The sequence below is a fragment of the Perognathus longimembris genome, chromosome 1, assembly GCF_023159225.1.
Source record: "Perognathus longimembris pacificus isolate PPM17 chromosome 1, ASM2315922v1, whole genome shotgun sequence".
NCBI lineage: Eukaryota > Metazoa > Chordata > Mammalia > Rodentia > Heteromyidae > Perognathus > Perognathus longimembris.
The window spans coordinates 32,565,644-32,581,121 of record NC_063161.1 but is presented as its reverse complement, the minus strand read 5'-3'; the positions used below and the strand labels follow the sequence as shown (position 1 = coordinate 32,581,121).

The window sequence follows — 15,478 nt, the reverse complement described above, 5'->3', positions numbered from 1 at the left end:
AATAAAATTAAACTAAAAAATAATAAAAAAGAGTAACAAAAAAAGAAAAACAAGATCCTGTTTTGTGGACCCAGGAGGCTGTTTTGCAAGATTTCCCTACCTTTGTCCTATTTTGCAAACAGTTAAACTTGTGTTGAAAAATGCAGGGACCCTCAAAGAAGTAAGAGATAACTAACACTTTTCTAGAGGAAACAACCTGACCTCTGACTTATCCCACTTACATAAAATCTGATCAATCAATGCCAACAACCCTTAATTGTGAAAATAAGATTCACATCCCCAACACAGAATAGAAACCCTTAGACTCAGCCCACTGTGGCCTGGGTTTTCTTTCCTCTTTCTGTGCCTCCGATTCAGGAGCTTCATTCTATTCTCTCAGTAAACGTTTGCTTCTTGCTACTTTGTCCTTGATTCTTGGAGCTCCAATCACCCAGAGCCACTGTGTTGTAGACAGGAATGCTTTAAGTAGAGGCAGAGCTGGTTTACCATGAGTAAAATTTAAAAAAAAAAACATTCTTAAAGTAGGAAACGTGGAGCAACCAAAGCTACAATAATATTTTTAACAATATCTACTCCATGGGGGTATTATAGGAGACTAGACTTCTGGAAGAAGGCCAGGATTAAGGGAAAACCATCATACTTTGGGACATCACAATCCTTGGTCCAGTTATTCTTCACCTTCCTTTTGAATGATGGTAAGCATTCAAATAACACTAGCTCAGACTATACCATGTAATGGGGGTCGCCAATGCATTTAAGATCAAAGATTCCAAAATAACCTAGAAATAGAAGAGCCTTTAAACAGAAAACGAAGCGACCAGATTGAATACAAAATGATATATTAGAAATATAGGAAGGTGAGTAACATAGGAGATCATAGCATCTGTGAGCTACAGGAAGCCATTGCCCAAGAGCTACAAATGTCGCAATAAGAAGTAATGTCTAACATTGAAGGCATAGGCAGTATGTCTCTAAATAGGACAATACGATGGAGCTTAATTTGTTTATGACAGTTACTCAACAATAGAATTTATTTCGCAAAGAGTACCAGCTGATGGAAATCGTTTCTCTTCCCCATTCAGATTCCCTAGCTCTGGTTTTATTTTTTTATTTAATTAATTAATTTATTTGCCAGTCCCAGGCCTTGGACTCAGGGCCTGAGCACTTTCCCTGGCTTCTTTTTGCTCAAGGTTAGCACTCTGCCACTTGAGCCACAGTGCCACTTCCAGCTGTTTTCTATATATGTGGTGCTGGGGAATCTAAACAGGGCTGCATGTAATCGAGGCAAGCTCTCTTGCCACTTGGCCACACTCCCAGCCCCCAGATCTGGTTTTAATATAAGTTTTAACTTTCCTTCAACAATTATTAACTCTCCTTATAAGCAGGATTTCTAAGATCCTGGCTGAACCTGCTGACACAAAGATAATAAAAGTGATAACTCATTTTATTAAGATTGACCAAGAAGAAAAATAGAAAACCCAAATTACCTATATCAGGAAAAAAATGGGGGATCCTGCAGGGAGTTTAGAGAAATTTAAAAGAATTAGTGAATACAAAAAGAATATATAAATAAGAATTATATAAGGATATAAAAGAAGAAGCTATGGAACTGGCAATCATGATGTTCAAAGGAAATAGAAACATTGCTGTTGAAACCACACTATTTCCTTTGGCTTGAACCAGTTCCAAGCAATTTTCTTCTCAGAAATGAGACATTAAGCTACAACTCCTTAGCTAGTTGAATCATGTAAACATTAATTTGATTGCTATATGCTATATGATCTCCTTGATTATTTGTATTCTGTATTCCTCCTCATAATGTAAACTTTCAGATACTTGCAAGTAGAGAAAGTGATCAAGTTTAACTCATAAGTTACTAAGCACAATCTGAAACACACAAGCAGTCTACGAACATAGGCATTAACCTGCTAGTGCTATAAATTTGTTCACAGAGTATATTCTGTGTGAATTTATAGTGAGGTCATAACAATTATCTTGGGATAATTGGCATCAGAAAAATGCCAATTATAAAATGCTGGTTATATAAATATAATTGTTACATAAATTACAATTTATAATTATGTAATAAATACATATAATTGTAATTTATATTATAAATTACATTTATATGCTATATATATCTTAGCATATGATTGGCAAACTATATAAACTACACTCTATGTAACAAATATACACACACACACACACACACACACACACACATCCTATGCTCAGTACTATCCATAGTTTCAGGCACCCACTGATTAGGGGAGATTCAGATAAGGATGGATTACTACATTCCTATGGTTATTTGCTATGGATTTTGTTTGTTTTTGCCAGTCCTGGGGCTTGAACTCAGGGCCTGAGCACAGTCCCTGGCTTCTTTTTGCTCAAGGCTAGCACTCTACCACTTCAGCCACAGCTCCACTTCCTGCTTTTTCTATATATGTGGTGCTGAGGAATCGAACCCAGGGCTTCATATATACGCAGCAAGCACTTTACCACTAGGCCATATTCCCAGCCTGCTGTGGATTTTTTTTAAGTACTATTTTAGTTTTGTGCCACTACTGGGGCTTGAACTCAAGGCCTGGACACTGGCTGTTAGCATTATTGCTCAAGACTAGCATTCTATCACCTAAGCCATGCCTCCATTTCCCATTTTTTTAGTGTATTGGAGATAAGAGTCTCGTGAACATTCCTACCCAGTCTGGCTTCAAACCATGATCCTCAGATCTTAGCCTTTGTTTGGCGTAGCTAAGAAAAGGTTTTAGCAGGTCTGTTATGAAAGTAAAGTTATATATTTACTTAGTTACCACAACTTCAATTTTAAAAGTAGAGACTATTTCTTTCTGGTAACTTCAAGACTTCCTTTTGTAATACTGTACCTCTCAACTCAAAAGAAACCCCTGATAAATCTCGCAAACATCCTATGTTGTAACAGGAGCTATGTGTCACTGAGAAACTGGATGGGCAGGGTTAAGATTGAAACAGAAGCTGCATGCCATATAAGGAGAAAAACCATTTCTTCAAACTTCTGATGACCTCATGTTCTGCTTTCCATCTTCTCAAAACTGAAGTCAGCTCTGCGTGTAAAGCTAGCAGCTGAAAAACTCGGAGAGAGAGGGTAGACAGTGTTTGCCCAGCATCTGAAGGCTGTGGGTACAATGCTCAGCATAAAAATCTGAGGACTCTGAGAGTGACAAGCACATTCTCACAAATCGGTGGCTCTGGAATCCAGCCCTCTGACTAGATGGAGTGAACATGCAGGTCATACTTACTACAACGATCTGGATGGTTTCTTTTGCCTCTACGTTTTCATATACAGCAACTACTTTGCCAGATATTGACAACGAAAATTTTATCAAGGAATGTGTTCATATTCACAACAAGTTCCGGTCAAAGGTGAATCCACCAGCTACAAATATGCTATACATGGTAAGGAAACTTATTGTAGGTGAGTCTGTAACAGTCTACCTACAGGAACTTTGGCGCTAAATTCTTGGTAATCCTAAATGATTTTGTTTTGCTTTTAATAAATGAGTACAGTAAATTCACCATTTACAGTCAAATACATCCAGTATTACCCTTAATGCTGGCCATAAGCAAGCTATACAGGTTTAGTTTTACTTCCTTTTCTCTGGTCATGGGTAGACTTCTCTTTTTGTCATTTGCTTCTGTGATAATATTTGTAAGATATTTGTTTTTATACTTTATATTCATACAAAATGTTGGTATGAAATAAACCAATATTCTGTATTACCAAATATATACTAAAATATACCAAAATACACAAAATAATTTCTCACTTGTATATTATGTGCTTTGAAAATATACACCCCCTATTTCCCTTTTACCCCTCTCACCTCTCTCTGGTCCTACTCCTCTTCCCTGGTAGTCCCCCTTCTACTTGAGTCATCTTCTTTTTTTCTTATTTATTGTCAAAGTGATGTTGAGTCATCTTTATTTTCTCTAGATACCACTTACTAAAGAAAATTCTTAGCTTTGAGGCTCACTTTTTTTTTGCTTAACATGATAATCTTGTTTCACCTATTTTCCTGCAAATGACATCATTTCATTCTTCTTTGTGGTTTAATAATACTCTTTTGTGTATACATAGGGTATATATAATATTCCATACTGTTTCTTCACTCTCATAATATTTCTGCTTTTGGGTAGAAGCTTTAAATTTATCAATTCTATTTTTCAGTTTATTTCCTGAGTGATTAGAATTCTGTTCAGAAAATCATTTAGATCTTGAAGTGTTTCCTTCTGTTCTCCTCTAGATGCCTCAAAGTTCCATGTCTTACACTAAGGTTTGATCCACTCTTAAGTTCATTTCTGTACATGGTGATATGTAAGTTTATATTTTTATTATTTTACATGTGGCTACCTAGTTTCCGCAGCATCAGAGCAAAGAGCCTGTCTTTTCCCCATTGTGTTCTCTCAGTGTCTTAGTCTAGATTCAGGTGTTGTAGATATGTTGGTTTATTTCTCAGCCCTCCCTCTCTTCCACTGGTGTGAACATGATGTTTTATACCACTACTGTGCTGTTTTAATTACTATGGCTCAGTAGTATACTTTTAGTTAGATGGTGTACTGCCTCCAGTACTCCTTTTTTTATTGCAATACTATGAATTTTATAACAATATTAATTCTCCCAGTCCATGAGCACAATGTATTAGGTAGATCCTTCCATTTTCTAATTCCATCTTCAGTTTCTTCAGTGTTATAGACATTTCATTGTAGAGGTCTCTTACCTCCATGGTTAGGTTTATTTCTAAATATTGTATTGGGAGAGAGAGAAGGAATTGTTTTCTGATTTTTCAGCCAGTTCACTAGTGTACAGAGAAATGGCTGGTTGATTGAGAGAAATGGTTGTGTTGATTTTACATCCTGCTACTTTGTTGAACTTATACATCATTTTTAGGTTTTCAGTGTAGGCTCTTCTAGATATAAGATCCTATTATCTACAAACAGAGCATCCTATGTCAAAGTCCATGGGACTCACGTTCTTAGTATATTTCACAGAAGTGAGGTTCCTCTGGAAATTTAGGCAAATGTGCTGTATGTGGAGTGAACCTGACTGCTATCCCTTCCATTCAGTCAGCAATGTAGAATCAGGAAGTGTGAGGATATAGCCGGTGCTAAAGTATTTTCTAAGTGTGATGTCTGTGGAAGTATATCCCAGGCTAGTCTTGAGTTTGTTATCTTCCTTTCTCAGTCTTGCTTGCTTGCCCCGTTTACATTGTCAAAAAAATAAATTCCTTTTTTTTTTTTTTTTTTTTTTTTTTTCCAGTCCTGGGGCTTGGACTCAGGGCCTGAGCATTGTCCCTGGCTTCTTTTTGCTCAAGGCTAGCACTCTGCCACTTGAGCCACAGCGCCACTTCTGGCCATTTTCTGTATATGTGGTGCTGGGGAATTGAACCCAGGGCCTCATGTATATGAGGCAAGCACTCTTGCCACTAGGCCATATCCCCAGCCAAATTCCATTCTTAATGATTATTTTTTCAGACTTGGGAACCAGCCCTTGCCCAAACAGCAAAAGCATGGGCAAAATACTGTCAGTTTGGTCACAATCTACAGCGAAAATTGAACTCGAACTTCACATCAGTGGGAGAAAATATCTGGACTGGATCTTTAAGCCTTTTCTCAGTGTCTTCAGCCGTCTCAGGCTGGTACAATGAAATCCAGTATTATGATTTCAGTACTCCGAAGTGCACAAGAGCCTGTGACCACTACACTCAGGTAAGTACACACAAGCCAAATTCAACAACACTTTAAGTAGATCATATGTCATGATCAAGTTGATTTCATGATGGTTCACCTTACACAAATCAACAGATGTAATACAGCACCGTAAATAGAATTAAACAAAATTACAGGCTTAATTCAATGAGATGCATAAAAAGCCTTTGACAAAATTCAACATCATTCATGATAAAAAGTCTAAAAGTAAGAATAGAAGAAACATACTGAAACAAATTAAAAAGCGATATATCACAAACCAATAGCCAACACTGTATTAGATGGGGAAAAACTAAAACATTGTCCTCTAAAATCAAGAAGGAGATAAAAGTGTCTACTCTCATTCAATTTAGTACTTGAATTCATAGCCAGAGTAATAAGACAAGGCAAAGAAATAGAAGGGATATGGATAGGAATACAAGAAACCAAATTATCCCTATTTGCAGGTGATATAATCCTATATTTAAAAGACATTAAAATCTGGTGGAGTGTGTCACATGCTTATAATTTTACCTACTCAGGAGGTTGGGTCCTGAGAATTGAGGTTCAAAGCCAGCTTGGGCAGACAAACTCAGATACTCTTAGCTCCAGTTAACTAGCAAAAAGTCAGAAATGAAGGTGTGGTTCAGGTGGTAGAGTGGTGGCATGGAATGAAAAACCTAAGCAAGGGAAACTCTGAGTTCAGTTTCTAGTACTGGCACACACACTCCACCAGGAAAACTCTCAGACTTGATAAATACTTTTAGCAATGTAGCAGGACACAAAATCCACATACAAAAGTCAATAACTTTTCAGGAGGATGCCAGTGGCTCACATCTATAATCATAGCTACTCAGTAGACTGACATCTGAAAAGCACAGTTCAAACTTAGCTAGAGCAGAAAAGTTCATGAGACTCTTATTCCAATTAATTACCAAAAGGTTGGGCGTGGAGCTGTGGCTCACAACCAAAAACTTTTTAACATATCAATGGAAATGTATATGCTGAGAAAGAAATCAGGAATGCAACATCATTCAATATAGTCTCAAAAATACTTAGGATGAAACTTAACCAAGGAGGTGATAGACCTGTGCAATGGAAACTATAAGATATTAGAAGATGGAGAGACCCCCCCACACACCATGTTCATGTTCTTGCAGAATCAATATTGTGAAAATGGCAATACTCAAAAGAATTCTGCAGATTTAATGCAATCCTCATCAATATTCCAGTGTCACTCTTCAGAAATTATAAAAACAACTCAAAAATCCATATGGGTGCTACAGAACAAATAGTTAACCCAATCTTGACCCCAAACAGTAATGCTGGCAGTATAACACCTTACTTAAAGTTATGCCACAGAGCTATAGTAACAAAAACACCAAATATTGGCACACAAACAGACATGAAGGCAATGCAATAGAGAACCCAGAAATAAACTCATACAGCTACATCATCAATTTCTTGACACAAGTGGCAATAACATACTTCAAAGGAAATTATGACCTCTTCGATAAATGGTGCTAGAAAAACTGAATATCCACACAAAGAAGAAAGTAGATCTCTATCTCTTGCTTTTTGGCAGTGAATTCAAAATGGACCAAACTTCTTAATGTAAGGCCTGAAACGTTGAAACTTCTGGAGGAAAATATAGAGAAACACTTCACAAAAGTCAACTGATTGAATCACACTAATGGTTATACAAAGATAAATAATGGAGTATTAATAAGCCATAAATGAGAATGAAATTATTTCATTTGGAGCAAAAAAATGAATGGAACTAGAGATAATCTTGCTAAACAAAATAAGCCAAACTCAGAAGGATAAATACCATATTTTTTCTCATATGGAGAATTTATATCTATAACTAGTATATAACATAAATGGAGAACCAGAAGGAAGTAGGAGGGGAAGAGAAAGCCAGGGGAAAATATAACCAAAGTATATTGTATCCAATTGTATACTTAATAATGGAATTTATTTAAAAGTTTTCAAGAAAGTTAAATGGGAAGGAGAGGTATGAAGGGATAAGAAGGAATAATAACAATTATGATCAAAGTATATTATTGCATGTAAGGAAATATAATGAAACCCCACATTTTGTATAATTAATATATGCTAAATTTAAAAAATAAAGCACCTCACTCATACACTGCACACATTGTGTGTGTGTGTGTGTGTGTGTGTGTGTGTGTGTGTGAGTGCATGCATGCATGCATACATGCCAGTCGTGGGGTTTTGATGCAGGACCTGGACACTGTCACTGAGCTTTTTATTTTTAGTCAAGGCTAGCATTCTACCACTTGATCCACCGAGCTCCACTTCTGGCTTTTCGTTGGTTAATTGAAGATAAGGATCTCAAGGACTTTCCTGCTTGGGCAAGCTTTGAATGAGTTTTAAGACATCAGGATCCCCAGTAGCTAGGATTAGTCATGAGCCACTGGCACCTGGCTACACTGTAAACCTTTTACACTTCATTAATTTTGCCTGGAAGTTTCCAACTTTTCATTTGACAAATTCTGTTTTTGAGAAGCAACTCTTATATCCCTGGCTGTGTGAAGCCTTGTACCCCCTCTCAGTTGAGAAGTTGCTTTTTGTTGTTCATATGGTGTTTTATCAGTTTTTAAAATTGCCCTAGCCATGCAGGTATACATCCATTTATCAATATCTCTCTAAACAAGTCAACTGAGGAGGGCCAGTGAACATTCCTGTATTCATCCTTTTTGCCTCACTCCATTTCTCCTTACTTCTCCTCCTCTTCAATTGTTCCCTAATAAAAATGTTAGCCCTTAGGTTACTGTCTGTCTCTGTGTTCTGGGAGTCCACACCAAGGTTTTTACTCAGTAGACAATAAACAAAGGTTACATTGCTTCCATGAGCTGGTTTTCCAAGGCATATAAGAAGAAGTTATCTCCTATAGCTAAGATAAAGATTCCCTCTTTTCACTCATTAGCAATCTTGATTGGAATTCAACACTACTCAGTTACCACTTTAAACTGGTGCATGCTAGAAAACTATCTCAAAAGTAGGTTGTAACCTCACAATTCTTGTCTTCTGCTCACATTTAAGGTATCTGCACATTTTAGCTGATGGTATCTAGTTATAAAAAGAGCAAAGAATCTTGTAAAAGATATGCCACTTCATTGAATTAACATATTGTGTTAATTCAACACATTATCTGTCTTCACTGGATACAGACTAGCATTTAGGAATGATGTAATAATCAAATCATTTAGAATTATACAAAATATGTAAAAGTCATATGATCATTCTATGGATTCCCACTAGATGGCACTACTGATTTGTTTTTTGCTTTATCTCTATCCTCTGGCCTCCATTTTCATCTTCCTAAATTTTTTGTTATACTTTCACAGTTTTATTACATTATTACCATATTTCTGATAACTAGCTAGTTGGATTGATAGAAATAAAAATACTGTGAAAAGTTGTTAGAGAAGCAGAGACAAGCCCTCCCTGTGGGTTCCCCAAATGCACTGCTTTTGTTAGGAAAATATGGTGTTTCTGGTTTCGGAGGGCTTGCTAAAAGGGATAACACCCCAAAAGCATGTCACTTAGGATACGGGCTGTTCCCAAGGGCTTTGTGCCCAGGCAGGAAGAATTAGGATCCAACCTTTCATCTCTAAGCACGGAGGCATTAAGTTACAGAGTTGTTTGGGGGATTAAACATGGTGTTGTGTTTAAAGCATTCAGCCCTATCCTTCTTACTACACTTTAAATAGTTTGTGAAGAACTATACTTGTTCCTGTACAGTAAGAGAAGGCATCACTCTAAGTTAGTTCTAACCATCAAGTTACTCTTTTATTTTTTCGTTGTGATAACTGCCAAAGATCACCTTATGTTTATTTCAGATATGCACAAATGATAACAATTGTTCCAAGATAAACTTTGTGCATCTACAATTTCTCGGTAGTAAGAGTTGTACAACTAAGCTATGGTATGGATATTCTTTTTTATTGTTTTCCCTCTGAGTAAAAACAAAAAAATCCTTCTGTGTCTTCAGGTTGTTTGGGCAGATAGTTACAAAGTTGGCTGTGCAGTGCAATTTTGCCCAAAAGTTTCTGGCTTTGAAAAACTTTCCAATGCAGCACATTTTATATGCAACTATGGACCAGGGTGAGTCTGAACTAACGTTTTTGCTAAGGAGTAACGTGACCAGTCCTTGAGGTAACTTGAGATGGATAGGGTTGGTGTGGATGGAAGAGAATGATGGAACATATGATACTGATCAAGATGTAGCATAGTTATAAATTAATATATTGAATTGAAATGTTTTATACAACTAAAGATAATTTAAATATAAAAATAAGTTATTTTAAAGTACTTATATTTGTTATAGAATATCTAGATAATGTACTGCAAAAAAGGAAATTAAGATGATTCTTAATTGTTCTGCCTAAATCTACTATAGTAACATGCTGGTACATTTGGCTATGTGTGTGAAACATTTATGAATATTATATAAATACACATCTTTTTAAGGAATAGCAAGACTATGATGGGTTTAAGGAAAATAAGTTAATTCAATATAATAGAATTGGAAAATTAAATACAATAAAGTTAAATTTAAAAAGTTAACTTAAAATTTGCTAAGCTTTAAAACTTGGCCAATCTTAGACATAACTTTTTAAAAATGGGTTGGTTCACTCATTTTATGTAACTACCCTTTGAGAAATGACCCTATCACTTCCTCTAAGTTTGTATTTATATAAACCTACACATACATTTAGAACTGATATTAGGATATATGTTTGCTTATAAGTATTTTTCCCATTAAAACTTTAAATCTGATTTAAATCATTACATATAAAAGAATGCTACAGAGTCTTACAATGTGTCAAGCACTTTGTAAGTACAATTGTTTTAGTGGGAATATGGCCTAGTAGCAAGAGTGCTTGCCTCATACACATGAAGCCCTGGGTTCAATTCCTCAGCACCACATATATAGAAAAAGCCAAAAGTAGCACTGTGGTTCAAGTGGTAGAGTGCTATCCTTGAGCAAAAAGAAGCCAGGGACAGTGCTCAGGTCCTGAGTCCATGCCCCAGGACTGGCAACAAAAACAAAACAAAGAAACAATTGTTTTAGTATGACCATAAATTCTCTGAATCTTCTATTTGTTTCCAAAAGATTCAAAACCATAGCACCTACCACTTAAAGTAGCTATGAAAGCTATAAGCTGATTCTACAAAAGTATTACAAGAAGTCCAGCAGTCTCCTTAACATTTGTGAGAATGCTTCAGGAGGGAAATGGGTGTTCAATAACTCAAATCACTAGTCACCTATAGCTTTCTCCATGAATTTCACCTAGAAAACACTAAATGGTATTGTGTAACAGACTAAAATGGAATACTGGAGAAGAGGATTCAAAAAACTGTGCTGTACCTCCAGTACCTACTGTGCCTTGGAAAATACTGCTTCAGAGACACTTAACTATTAGTCTTCTCTTAAACAGGTGTAACTCTGCTGGCTAAGCTTGGTCTTCATCTTTCACTCACTAGGCCTTTCCAGAAACATACTTTCCCCAAGATGATTCATACTTTTTTCTGAAAGTCACAACTGCCTTGGTTTTAGTTTAAAATGGCAAAGCTTTCCTTTTTTAGCTTGAAATGCACAACTAAAATATAAGTGAGCATTATTGACTTTACTAAAATCACTCTAGAACTTAAACCACTTAGTATCTGTTTATTTGTTTTGTTTTTGTTGCCAGTCCTGGGGCATGGACTCAGGGCCTGAGCACTGTTCCTGGCTTCTTTTTCCTCAAGGATAGCACTCTGCCACTTGAGCCACAGCGCCACTTCCGGCTTTTTTCTATATATGTGGTGCTGAGGAATCAAACCCAGGGCTTCATGTATACGAGGCGAGCACTCTACCACTAGGCCATATTCCCAGCCTACCACTTAGTATCATACTGCCCAGTGTTGGACATCTTTTGTAATCTACATTGACTGTTTTCCTTTACATTGATGTAAAGTGAAAAAATAAATGTAATTTCTGAATCAACCTAAAATTGAACAAATATAATGGGTTAGAAATGAGGTATTAAAAGTTATACCTCTAATAGTGACTTTTTAATTTGGGAGGAAAATGGAACTACTGCAAGTAGGAAAGTCCGTAAATCTGGGTTACTTACCTCTATCCAAAGTAACAGTTCCTTTTTGTATGAATAGAACTCATCACAGGGGCTGGGGATATAGCCTAGTGGCAAGAGTGCCTGCCTCGGATACGCGAGACCCTAGGTTCGATTCCCCAGCACCACATATACAGAAAACGGCCAGAAGCGGCGCTGTGGCTCAAGTGGCAGAGTGCTAGCCTTGAGCGGGAAGAAGCCAGGGACAGTGCTCAGGCCCTGAGTCCAAGGCCCAGGACTGGCCAAAAAAAAAAAAAAAAAAGAACTCATCACAGACATTTTAGCAATAGATGGCTTTGTATTAACAGAAGTTATATTCTTTGAAGTACTGGATATTTTCACATCATATTCTAGTTGTAGATACCTCAAAATAGTTTATGATCATCACTACCTTGAAATTGACTATATTATACCTCCTGCTAAGTCTCAAAAGGCAACACAATATGCCACTAACTCTTAAAAAATTTTCATAGCTATTTCAATTTAAACAACTTCCTTTATAATTGTGCATTTATGTATTTAGAAACAATTTTGAAACTGCATAGGCTTTAATCAGTTTTCAAGTTAATAAAATGGCAGGTTAGCTGACATAAACTTATAGCTTTCCACCATTATTGCTCTGAAGGGATGTTTGTAGTATAAATTTTACATGTATTATTTACTTTCTAATCAGTGACCCTTATCAATTATTTACATTGTGTCTCAGCCTCTAAACTACACAATGGGAAGAATTAAGCTATAGAAACATCTTTGTATGGCTGTTTCTTAGCTATCATTCATGATACATTTACCTGAAAACAAACTGTACTTCAAAATTTGCCACTATTTCATTGCTTTATTGTGGAAAGCACTACTCCATAGACAGCTCCTACTGATAATGGTGGTAAATATGGGTCATGGTAGTTCGCCTAAGGTTTTTGAATGGTAGTAATTCTATAGGTCAAGAGAGCATAGTTCTATTATTGTGAGACAAATCTTGGTGAACTATAATTGTTTTACAAGTTACTAATCTCTAGATCTCTAGTTTCCTTGTTAGGGGGGAAAAAAACAACCCTTCTTCCTAGAGTTGTCATAATTAAATGACAATAATTAGAATATGTATATTAAGAATGAACCCTACAAATATTAATAGCCTTTCGTTTCTATTTCCCATTCTTTATAAGTTTTACCAACTATAAATCTTTGGAGTTTTAGCTTAGTACTCTTCCAGATCTGGTTAAAGATGTATAGTAAATTGCAAGTGAAAATACAAACAACAAAAACCCAAAAATGCATCACTAATACACAGCCTTCTATTTTTCAGAGGAAATTACCCAACTTGGCCATATAAGAAAGGAGCCAAATGCAGCGCCTGCCCCCAAAGTGACAAGTGTCTGGAAAACCTCTGTAGTGAGTATAAGTAATCACCTAGCATAAAGCAATGTATCAGATATCACTTGTGCCTTTACAATAGAATTAAGAGTACAACTATTTCCTTTGCCCAACTATTTTCAAGGAAATTAACAGAAGCCGGGCAGGGCACTGGGTAGTTTCTTAGCTACTTAGATGGCTGAACTCCGCTGATTGTGGTTCAAAGCCAGCCCCATCAGGAAAGTCCATGAGACTCTTATCTCCAATTAGCCACCAAAAAGCCAGAAGTAGCTCAAGTGGAGTGCTAGCGTTGAGCATAAAAGCTCAGGGAAAGTTAGGGTAGCAGCTTCATTCATATCAGTTAATCCCAATCCCAGATATGATGACAAATGTTCATAAGAGACCAGACTAAAGGGAAGATGTGTGATGGATTCCATCACAGACATCCAATAAGAACCAATATACTACTGGAAAAGGCATCTGACTATTATAATAAAATAAAATGTCAAGTAAAGGTAGTTGTGAGATTTATTTCTTTCCGGTGCTCTGAATCTAAGAGCCTAAATAAAGTTCTGCAAAAAGAGGGATAATTATTATTTGTGATAGGTCAAAAGCCCTACTGATGACTGAGTGACATACTGAAATGGATGAGGAGCTAATGTCTCTTTACCACTGATTCAGTACAAATGGTATAATCTTTCTGGAAAATGTAACTTTTTGCTTCTATTAGTTATTTCTAACACTTCTTTACTTGAATTTTTAATTTTAATGTTCTAATTTTAAATTAAACTTCAACATTATCTACTATAGTGAAATTTTCCATTTATAGCAGTGATGATTTCCATTATGCAAAAAGCTTATGTATTAAGTTTATATAAAAAGTATGCTTAAAAAAGTACCAAGTTAAAAAAGCCTTGAATAATCAACCTTTGAAAGTCATTGCAACAGAGTTCTCTCAATTTAATGGTTCTAAACTTATATTGTTTAAACACAAGAAACAAAAGCTTCACCTGTACCTAACCATTTAAATTCTCCTTGACTTTGCAGTTAATCCACAGCGAGATAAAGTCACACGTACGTATATTACCTTGTTTCATGAAGCATTGTGATTATATCACTGCATTATAAGAAACAATGCGTAAGATGTCATCTTATGTTTACTTCACAGGTTACTACTCTGTTGACTACCCTGAGTGGGCCATATATATTCGGAACAGATACACTTCTCTCTTTCTCATTGTTAAGTCCATAATTCTAATACTGTCGGTTATAATGACAATTTTCATAAAGCACAAGTACCCTAATTTAGTTATTTTGGACTAATACAAATCAGAGGCAGAAAGAAAAATAACATCTTATATGTGGCTTCTAAAGAAAAATTGTATATATAATATATGCATAAATGTGCATGTGTATATATATATATATGTATGCCATTGGGTATATTTTGTTTTACATTGTTTTTTTAAATGTACCTTCAGTAAAAAGCCTTATTCAAATGAAAAACTGTTCAGTGTCCTATCTCTATGGAATACTCACCTGTCTATTTTTCTATTAGTACTATTTTTAGGTTGCCATGTTAAGACTTCTAGTAGTTACGTAGGCTCCACATATCAACTTCCAAATCTAGAGCTAGACCTAGGTGGTTTAAGTAACTCTTGACTTAGTTAACTTTCCACTAGCTAAGACATTAACACTTGAGGGAAAAAGAAAACACTCTGGTCAAGCATGTAAGACAGATGGGAGGATCAAAAGTTCCAGGCCAACTAGCCCAAAATACAGAGACAGAATCCATCTCTGAAAACAAAGACATCATCAATCCTCACTGATCATTCAACTCTTACCACTTGGCTTTCCCAGTTCTCCTCCAGCTTGTCTTTCTCCTTTACCACATACTCAGACTCAAAGTACAACAGTAACTACAGGAGTTGGTTTCAGAGGCCTGCTTAAGCTGTATAATCTTTGATAGAGGTATAAATAAAGTTGTAAAAGACAGAAAAGGGACAAGGCAAACTATTAATATCAATAGAGAAGAATAAAGAGCACTGAAATGTTTGCGTTAATTTTTCTCAAAACCAAATGCTGGGAGAATATTATAGCGAAAGACTAAGCAATAGATTCAGACATGAGATTTAATGTATAATTACAATTGCCATATTCCCAAAACGCTGTATGTAAAAACAAAAACAACAACAAAAAAGAACAACTAGAAGCTAGTATAATGGTTCATGCCTATAATCCTAGCCACTCAGGAAGCT

General features: G+C 36.0%; 1 protein-coding gene across 1 annotated transcript; it reads left to right on the top strand.

Moving 5' to 3' along the window:
* The first annotated feature begins 3,060 nt into the window (after positions 1 to 3,060).
* Glipr1 (GLI pathogenesis related 1) lies at positions 3,061 to 14,779 on the top strand. Its single transcript, XM_048359324.1, has 6 exons — positions 3,061 to 3,435; positions 5,512 to 5,745; positions 9,746 to 9,858; positions 13,174 to 13,259; positions 14,268 to 14,294; positions 14,389 to 14,779. Exons 1-6 carry the CDS (start codon positions 3,262 to 3,264, stop codon positions 14,541 to 14,543), a joined length of 789 nt encoding a protein of 262 aa, XP_048215281.1. The 5' UTR covers positions 3,061 to 3,261; the 3' UTR covers positions 14,544 to 14,779.
* The last annotated feature ends 699 nt before the right edge of the window (positions 14,780 to 15,478 follow it).